This window comes from Conger conger, chromosome 2 (genome assembly GCF_963514075.1).
Source record: "Conger conger chromosome 2, fConCon1.1, whole genome shotgun sequence".
NCBI lineage: Eukaryota > Metazoa > Chordata > Actinopteri > Anguilliformes > Congridae > Conger > Conger conger.
Genome location: NC_083761.1, coordinates 491,647 through 501,700, shown reverse-complemented (window position 1 = coordinate 501,700; position 10,054 = coordinate 491,647). Strand labels below are relative to the sequence as shown.

Genomic DNA, 10,054 nt, shown 5'->3' with positions numbered 1-10,054 from the left:
CACACACACTCTCTCACACACACGCACACATTCACACAAACTGTCCTATACACACTCTCACACACAAGCACACACACACTCCTACACACACACACACACACACACACACACACACACACACAGAGGAGTGTCCTCGGTGAAACACATAATAGAAAACACCCGACATGTTAAGGAGAAACCGCTGTGCCGGGAGTTCAGCGGGAATCGCGCCAAAAAAACCCTCATGACGTGAGAATGCGCCTGAGCCGCCGCCTCGTATGGCAAACACACGATAAACAGAAAAGAGCGAATCAAGCGAAAGTGCAATTAAACCGCAACAAAACAGAAATAAATACACCGCAGAAACAGCTTCAAACAGCGTTTCATTCACTGAGTGAAGAACGGTACTCAACAGAAATACAAGAAAATCTAAAAAATTAAATTGCATTGCTACGTTTGTTTTTTCAACTAGTGTCTGTGTTTGTAAACACGGCCGAGTTGAGAAATGTATTCTAGAGCGTCCACACGATGTGTAAAGTTGGTGTAGTGTGACCCCTGGTGGTAGAGGGGAGTATAGCACTCATGCATCCAGCAGAAGCCCATTAAATATTAAGTGATTTCTCTCCGGCTGGGAGCACCACTCATCCTGAAGTCTCCATTACGGAGAAACAAGGAGCACTTAGCCAGGCTTCTCTGTACAGAGCTGGCACTGACACACACACACTCACTCACACTCTCACTCTCACTCTCACTCTCACTCTCACTCTCACTCTCACTCTCACTCTCACTCTCACTCTCACTCACACTCACACTCTCACTCTCACTCTCACTCTCACTCTCACTCACACTCACACTCACACTCACACTCTCACACACACGCTCAGATACTCACATCTCTCGGACTCTGTCGGAGGGGCCCTGTACCTGCCCCACCACGGTCCCCTGCCTGGTGTTCTTCACCCACCCACTCACACCCAGCTTCTTCCCCTGGTCTTCAGTGTACTGCAAACACACACACACACACTCACACACGTATAATACACACACACACACACACACACACACACACACGTATAATACAGACACGTATAATACACACACACACACACATATAATACACACACACACACACGTATAACACACACACACACACACACGTATAATACACACACACACACACACGTATAATACACAAACACACACATGTATAATACACACATGCGTATAATACAAACACACACAAACGTATAATACACACACACACAAACACACACATATAATACACACACAATGTATAATACACACACACGTATAATACACACACACACACAATGTATAATACACACACACACGTATAATACACACACACAATGTATAATACACACACACACACGTATAATACACACACATGCATAATACACACACAACACACACACATATAATACATACACAACAAACACACACACACGTATAATGACTACACACATATAATGCACATGCACACAAACACACATATATATACATATATACATACACAGACACACATGTATAATACAAACACACAATATCATACATACATACATACATACATACATACATACATGCACATACATATAATACACACATACACACACATACAATACACTTATACAAACACACACACACACACAATCCTCGAGAAACTTTATTTACTTTTATTCCAAGATAAACGTGTTCTTACCATTCTGAAGCAGACGCCTGCAGAGAGAGAAAAAATGTATCAGTCACTCAGTCCTGCCATGTTTCAGCTCATTAACACACACACACACACACACACACACACCACATATATAATATTCTCTCTCTCACACACACACACACACACACACACACACACACACCACACATATATAATATTCACACACACACACACACACACAGACTCACACACACAGTGGTAAGCACGCATAATCTGTGGTTGGCTGAGCAGAACCTTCCCGGCATCACTGAGGGAAGGAAAGCACCCATCGCGAGGCTCTGTCCGCGCGGCACACATGCAGACACGCGCAGTCACCAGCAGAGGGCGACAAAACAGAAAATTCATCCAAACTGTAACCAGACGAAATAAATAAATAAATCATGAAAATGACGTTTCATAATATGGGGTTTCGGAGTTGTGCGATCTGTCAAGTAAATGCAACCTTCAAAAGAATAAAAAGTGTTTTTAAACGGACAACAATCCACGTTAGTTTAATTTGAGAAGTTGCTAAACACACCGTTTATGAAGTTTACCAGTGCAGAGAAACCGTGCAGCCAGTGTTCTATATTCGGAGGCGTGAGCTGGGGTTTGGCACAGACCAGCTCGCGGTGAGGCACGCCATGCGTAAGCAGAGACAGGCAGGGGGTACGTACCCTGCACATTCCCAAATATCTCAAAATCAACGGAGGTCAGTTTTGCACCCCCGCCTCCTTCGACATTCGACATCGCCAGAAGAACAAACGCTCCCAGAAGCAGAAGCCTGGGCCACCTCGCAGACCACTGCGCGGAAACTGCACACCCCCCTCGCGCCAACATCTCGCGTTACGAGCTTTTAATCCTGCGCGCGGGGCTTAGAGCGGCTGCGCACGAGGTAGGCTAGTCGCGTGTGTGTGTTGTTTTAATAACTTACTGGACGCGCAGGTATTGCGCCGTACGGTACTGTACTCATACGGGCGGTCTTCGTAGCATTCTCATTTAAGAACAGGTATCAGACGACTCACAATTCCAGCTGTTATCAAAAATGCGATCCGTCCATGAAGGTAAACTAGATTCCTCAATACTAAGTATACATTTCTTGATACATTTCTGCGTTTATGTATTCCAAGCAGTTTGCAGGAAAACACAACGAACACAATCTTGGTTTACACCTTTTGCAAAACAAGTGATTAAACATAAATGTCCCAAAAAAACAAAAAAATAAATATACTTTTTTCGTGAGATTGGTCATTCCCCAGTAATGAATATTCAGGAGATAGTAGTAGTAGTGAGACTGACTGGCTCGCTGTCTGACTGACTGGCTCACAACATTAAGAACGTACCGGATCCTCAATCTGGTACATGAAGTGATCTGGAGCAGAGGGCTGACGGAGGGGGTTAGGGGAACAGGGAGGTGCAGGGGGTCAGGGTCAGGGGAACAGGGAAGTGAGGGGGTCAGGGGAACAGGGAGGTGAGGGGGTCAGGGGAACAGGGAGGTGCAGGGGGTCAGGGGAACAGGGAGGTGAGGGGGTTAGGGGAACAGGGAGGTGCAGGGGGTCAGGGTCAGGGGAACAGGGAGGTGCAGGGGGTCAGGGTCAGGGGAACAGGGAGGTGCAGGGGGTCAGGGGAACAGGGAGGTGCAGGGGGTCAGGGGAACAGGGAGGTGCAGGGGGTCAGGGGAACAGGGAGGTGAGGGGGTTAGGGGAACAGGGAGGTGCAGGAGGTCAGGGTCAGGGGGACAGGGAGGTACAGGGGGTCAGGGGAACAGGGAGGTGCAGGGGGTTAGGGGGACAGGGAGGTGCAGGGGGTTAGGGGAACAGGGAGGTGCAGGGGGTTAAGGGAACAGGGAGGTGCAGGGGGTCAGGGGAACAGGGAGGTGCAGGGGGTCAGGGTCAGGGGAACAGGGAGGTGCAGGGGGTTAGGGGGACAGGGAGGTGCAGGGCGTCAGCGGAACAGGGAGGTGCAGGAGGTCAGGGGAACAGGGAGGTGAGGGGGTTAGGGGAACAGGGAGGTGCAGGAGGTCAGGGTCAGGGGGACAGGGAGGTACAGGGGGTCAGGGGAACAGGGAGGTGCAGGGGGTTAGGGGAACAGGGAGGTGCAGGAGGTCAGGGGAACAGGGAGGTGCAGGGGGTCAGGGTCAGGGGAACAGGGAGGTGCAGGGGGTTAGGGGAACAGGGAGGTGCAGGGGGTTAGGGGAACAGGGAGGTGCAGGAGGTCAGGGGAACAGGGAGGTGCAGGGGGTTAGGGGAACAGGGAGGTGCAGGAGGTCAGGGGAACAGGGAGGTGCAGGGGGTCAGGGTCAGGGGAACAGGGAGGTGCAGGGGGTTAGGGGGACAGGGAGGTGCAGGGCGTCAGCGGAACAGGGAGGTGCAGGAGGTCAGGGGAACAGGGAGGTGCAGGGGGTTAGGGGAACAGGGAGGTGCAGGGGGTCAGGGGAACAGGGAGGTGCAGGAGGTCAGGGGAACAGGGAGGTGCAGGGGGACCCCGCTGCAGATTATTGGCAGAAAAAACACACAGCTGAAATATTTGGCTCATATCATGTGCCATCTATACATATTCCATGAGTGCTAAAAATATTCCAGCTCTCGTGTTTTTGATATTGCGTGAAAAATGTGTTTAATGTTTTAATGCCATTGTGTGTGAGTGCAGTTTCCTCTGTTTCTGCTGGCAGAGCTGTGGGTATGAAGGCAGCAGCTCATTAAAACCTTCAGGATCTTAGACGGTGGAAATAAGTTGCATTTCTGGCTTACATGCTATAAAAGCTCACAGAACGAGTGATATGTGGGAGGCCTGCTCCCTCCTGGCCAATCAGCACTGCTCAGGTAATCACATGATCACACTTGTGTGTGTGAATTTGCACACGTGTGTGTGACTGCATGCATCCAATTACATGCATGTGCGTGTATTTTAAAGTGCATGTGTGTGTTTCCGTATGTGTGTTTGAGTGTAGATGTGTGTATGCATGTGTGTGTTTGAGTGCAGATGTGTGTATGCATGTGTGTGTTTGAGTGCAGATGTGTGTATGCATGTGTGTGTTTGAGTGCAGATGTGTGTATGCATGTGTGTGTTTGAGTGCAGATGTGTGTATGCATGTGTGTGTTTGAGTGCAGATGTGTGTATGCATGTGTGTGTTTGAGTGCAGATGTGTGTATGCATGTGTGTGTGTGAGTGCAGATGTGTGTATGCATGTGTGTGTTTGAGTGCAGATGTGTGTATGCATGTGTGTGTGTGAGTGCAGATGTGTGTATGCATGTGTGTGTTTGAGTGCAGATGTGTGTATGCATGTGTGTGTTTGAGTGCAGATGTGTGTATGCATGTGTGTGTTTGAGTGCAGATGTGTGTATGCATGTGTGTGTTTGAGTGCAGATGTGTGTATGCATGTGTGTGTTTGAGTGCAGATGTGTGTATGCATGTGTGTGTTTGAGTGCAGATGTGTGTATGCATGTGTGTGTTTGAGTGCAGATGTGTGTATGCATGTGTGTGTTTGAGTGCAGATGTGTGTATGCATGTGTGTGTTTGAGTGCAGATGTGTGTATGCATGTGTGTGTTTGAGTGCAGATGTGTGTATGCATGTGTGTGTTTGAGTGCAGATGTGTGTATGCATGTGTGTGTTTGAGTGCAGATGTGTGTATGCATGTGTGTGTTTGAGTGCAGATGTGTGTATGCATGTGTGTGTTTGAGTGCAGATGTGTGTATGCATGTGTGTGTTTGAGTGCAGATGTGTGTATGCATGTGTGTGTTTGAGTGCAGATGTGTGTATGCATGTGTGTTTGTTGAACACACTGGGCACAGTGAGCAGTAGCGGAGGGGGTTGGATAGAGATGGTCTTGGAGAACTCCATGAGGTCAGGAGTGTGCGTAAGCAGAACAGTCTGATCTGGAGTATCAGGAAGGGAGAGTCATGGAGCCGAACCCCCAGCAGACGAGTCTCAGCACACAGACACTAATCCACTGCTTACAGAGGCTGACACCAACGGCCAGGACGTCTGTGACGTCAGTTATGTACTCTGTACTCTGCCTGTCTCACTCTCCAGATGAACAGGTCTGTTACTGTACTGTGCCTGTCTCACTCTCCAGATGAACAGGTCTGTTACTGTACTGTGCCTGTCTCACTCTCCAGATCAACAGGTCTGTTACTGTACTGTGCCTGTCTCACTCTCCAGATCAACAGGTCTGTTACTGTACTGTGCCTGTCTCACTCTCCAGATGAACAGGTCTGTTACTGTTTCCGCTCCTGGGGCAGGGAGCTGAAGGCAGGGTTGCTGATTCAGGGGTTTGTGTTTCTCCAGGTCACATGGTCCCCGCAGCTTCTGTGAAAGATGTGCACTGCCCTGCTCGAGGTGCATCCAGACATGTGGGATAAATGATCATTTCTAATTGGTTACAAAGTTGAACTAATTTGCATAAGATTAGGCAGGCATGTGCATAATTATGAGGAACAGATGTCATTATGTTTCCTGCAATACACCTACCCTCCACTAGAGGCCATAGTAACCAAGAGAGTGCAAACATACTAGAGTGGTCTAGTTCCCAAGAGTATTTCTGATCCTAACATTTAACTCAGCGTTACGATAAAATGAGACAGTCAGAGAGGACAAATAAAAGCTTAAATAATTAATTATTTGCCCATCAGGGTGACTTCCTCGTCACTGTTGCTCCGGGCGTGCGCAGGTGTGTTCAGACTCAGGTCTCTGCAAAGCTGCCTTGTGACAATGCCCTTTATTCAATGCTTTATACACATACCTACATCTGAATTTAATTATTGTTTTAAGGATTGGATAATGTATTTCAAAGGGAAGATGGGCCTGTAAACTACCCGTTGTTGAATGATAATAATTTTGTTTATTCTTTAAAATTAAGGGCTACAAGGTCTTTACGCAGACCTTCCTTTCTTACTGATGGATCTCGATCGCTCCTCAGCGGGAAATCCAGGTTTATGCTCCGCCAAGGGTGTGGGAATACACTGGCAGCTATGTAAATGGATAAAAGCGGTCAAAAACAGTCTGAAGGAGTTTGAGTCGGAGGTGTAACTCAACAGCCCAGCCCGTACGGATATTACTCAAATCTCGGCAGTTTCCGTATCCAGCACTGGACAGCGCTCCGTACGCGCTCTTACGTGTGTGTTTCAGGGGTGGGTGTGTGTGTGTGTGAGTGAGAGTGGGTGAGAGAGACAGAGAGAGAGAGGGTGTGTTTGTCATCCGCGAATGCTTTACACATGGTTAATCTCTGATCAGCGCGAATATATAACAGCAGTCACGTTCTTTCGATGTTGAAGGATGTATTCACATTGGATAACTTCAGGTCACCATTAGCTCCGCCTCTAAGATGATGTAGGCTCGTGTTGAGACGGAACCTCCTTAATTACTAATTTCTGTCCCGCTCCGTGCTCTCGCGCTTGTCCTAGAAGTCCCTTCATGCATGCGATGTCCTGATCCGCTCGTGTCTGATCTGATATTTTCCCAACACAAACCCCAAAGCTTACAGTAATCGCCAGGCATGGGTGACCAGACAGAGTCGACCGTGGTGCACAAATCCACTTCGTTCAGCATCAAGAGTCTGCTGTTTCCCAAGTATGACAGTCCGGACACTGGCGTCCCGGAGCAGCGGACGCTCCCGGCCGGCTCTGATTCAGAAAAATCCCTGGACCCCACGGAGATGGAGGGTCAGAGAGACGAAGTTGAAGTTGACGTCCGAGCGGCTGAACAACACGACAAAGACGGGAAATACGACAAGCCGCCGTTCAGCTACAACGCGCTGATCATGATGGCAATTCGACAGAGTCCTGAGAAGCGACTCACTCTCAACGGCATCTACGAGTTCATCATGAAGAATTTCCCCTATTACAGGGAACACAAGCAGGGCTGGCAGAACTCCATCCGGCACAACCTCAGTCTCAATAAGTGCTTCGTGAAAGTGCCGAGGCACTACGATGATCCGGGGAAGGGGAACTACTGGATGTTGGATCCGTCGAGTGACGACGTCTTTATCGGTGGAACTACAGGAAAACTTCGGAGGCGGTCGGCTACCTCCCGGGGCAAACTGGCGATAAAGAGAGGTCTGCGCTTCGCGCCGCTGGGGCTGGGTTTGAGTGGCAGGGCCAGCAGCCCTTTGTACTGGCAGATTTCGCCCTTTTTATCGCTGCATCAGCCGCATTATAACGGATCTACTCCGGCATTTCTGAACCAGGGGCACGCGTACGGGTCGCTGCTCTCCGGAGTTGAGCAGTTGGGAAATAGAGACCTTTCCCGCCAGGTTCTGGGTGGATCTGCCGGGGGGATCAACCTGGCGACCGGCTATGGCGGGGCCACGTCTCCCGTCAGTTTATTACCGGGACATAACGGCTATTTCGTGTCAGGGACTGGGCATTCTCAGACCCTGCAGACTGGGGTCGGATTCGGACTGTCGTCCAGCGGCTCTCCACCGACTCTCATCGCGGAAACTCTGACGTCACTGCCTTCCTTCGCTCGCACCGGTTCGACCGGATTCTGACGCGTAAGAAGATAGTGCACTCACGCGCGCTCTCGGCTGTCTGAGTAGCACTGGCTAGTGTAATATTGGGCTAGTTTAATATTGTTGAGCTAGCAGTAAGTCAAGTTCAAGACAATTTGTCCGTTAACTGCTATGACCATACATACATGCATAGGCTATGCACACACACACACACACACACACACACACACACACACACATAAACAAACATACATACATACACACACATAAACACATACTGAAACATGCATACATACATACACACACACACACACACACACACACACACATACTCAAACATACATACATACGTGCACACACACAAACATACATACATACATATCCGTTTTGAAGCGCGATGGTTTTCTTCCGTGCGTGTTTTTGAAAGCGGTAGGCTACATAGCTACCTTTTATAAGAGGTTAAAAATGTAAATAACCTACGTTATGGAAAGCAGTTATTTTTAAAATAGCTATATTTATATCCTGTAAACCCCCCCCCCCACATTTGTAGTTGTTGTTCTTCGTGAAACGAATTTATGTTTTATAGTTATAATTATCCTATAGCTATTTAAATTGCATTGACATTTCATGCGTATTATGATAAACAATAGGGTATAGCACACAGCTACAATTATTGAAATAAACTTAATTGACTAGGATTTCGCGATTTGTCATTGTTCCTGTAAAAGCGCCTTAACTAAAAATGAGGGGTGTACACAGATAGGTTCCGGGCACCTGTACATTTCAGTAACGCACTGTTGTTGCCTAATATGTAGGCCTATATTCTATATGAAAAAATATTGGGAAATATGCACTTTTAAATGTTATTTATTTATTTATTTATTTATTTATTTATTTATTTACTTATTTGTATATTTATTTAGATGTTAACCGTGTCCAGTGTCGAACTGGGCGCGCGCACAGAAAGCACGAGCCTGATGACTGAGGCATTTAACGCCTCTTGTCCAATGAACGAAAATAACATCTCTCTTTTTTCAAAGAATCTCGTTTCTCCCGGTCTCCCCGGAATGCACAGTCTATTCTAAACGGAAATGCGAATAACAGACACTATCTTGAAAGTATGCGTAGAAGACTTCTGTCAGGCACCGATCCACGTTAATTGAAGGTGTCGCCTTTGCATTGGCTTTGTTTAAAAACGGTTATTCGGTCAAAAATACCATGATTTTAGTTAACTCATTACCATGGCCTGGTACGGCAGCATAAAACACAATATTGGTTCTATCGTATTTGCTCCAGAAATGCGTTCTGTGTTGTTATTGTTTGAATAAAGTAGGACACCCATGGGCATAAAATGCACAATACCGAACTGTACATCTGTGTTCCTGTTTACAGTGGGCAGCTGGAGAATATAATGGCTGTCCGGTCATTTAATTTATGTAGGCTATGTTTTCGTATTTATTTTATGACACTGTATTGTTTTGATGTCTAACTTTAATTGTAAGTGTTGCTTAGACATTTTTCACCTCATAGTTTCTATAATTATTCATTTGTACAATTTGTTTTTGTTTCTGTTTCTGTAAAAACCTCAACATGGTCAAGGATGGAAAAAATAAAATATGATGACACTTGTTTTCTCAAGAAAACCCGTGACAAATGTTTCACTTCATTTCTGATAGATTGTATATTTGCAGTTTTACGCGTAGTGAGACAGTAGCTTTTAAATGATCAAATATATCGTCTATAGGACCACAAACGTCTGAAAAAGGCCTCCCAGTTTTAGTTGTGCTGTAATGATTCTACGGAGAACCGAGGCTGCTCAGCGACCCGATCCACCTTCTGAACGGATTCTTGGCCTTAAATATAAACCAACCCTCCATAAAAAAAGACAATAAGACAGTTACAATCTTTCTGG

The 10,054-nt window shown here is 47.0% G+C and overlaps 2 protein-coding genes across 3 annotated transcripts in view; one reads left to right on the top strand and one right to left on the bottom strand.

The window, feature by feature from the left end:
- LOC133121580 (acylphosphatase-2-like) overlaps positions 1-2,515 on the bottom strand; it is a 9,226-nt gene extending 6,711 nt beyond the window's left edge. Inside the window, exons 1-3 of one of the 2 annotated variants that reach the window (XM_061230857.1) lie at positions 2,371-2,515; positions 1,700-1,716; positions 872-981 (exon numbers count right to left, since the gene is read on the bottom strand). In XM_061230857.1, the coding sequence (XP_061086841.1) occupies positions 872-981; positions 1,700-1,716; positions 2,371-2,443 (200 nt within the window). In that variant the 5' untranslated portion in view covers positions 2,444-2,515. Of the gene's footprint in view, positions 1-871; positions 982-1,699; positions 1,717-2,234; positions 2,347-2,370 lie in introns of those variants that run through there. The other variant, XM_061230858.1, reaches the window with a different exon arrangement.
- Positions 2,516-7,188: 4,673 nt separating this feature from the next.
- On the top strand, positions 7,189-8,181 carry LOC133121579 (forkhead box protein G1-like). Its single transcript, XM_061230855.1, has one exon. The coding sequence runs from the start codon at positions 7,189-7,191 to the stop codon at positions 8,179-8,181; it is 993 nt and encodes a 330-aa protein (XP_061086839.1).
- Positions 8,182-10,054: the final 1,873 nt, after the last annotated feature.

Coding starts and splice junctions, on each gene's coding strand:
- LOC133121579 (XM_061230855.1), top strand. CDS start 7,189: ATGGGTGACCAGACAGAGTCGACCGTGGTGCACAAATCCACTTCGTTC.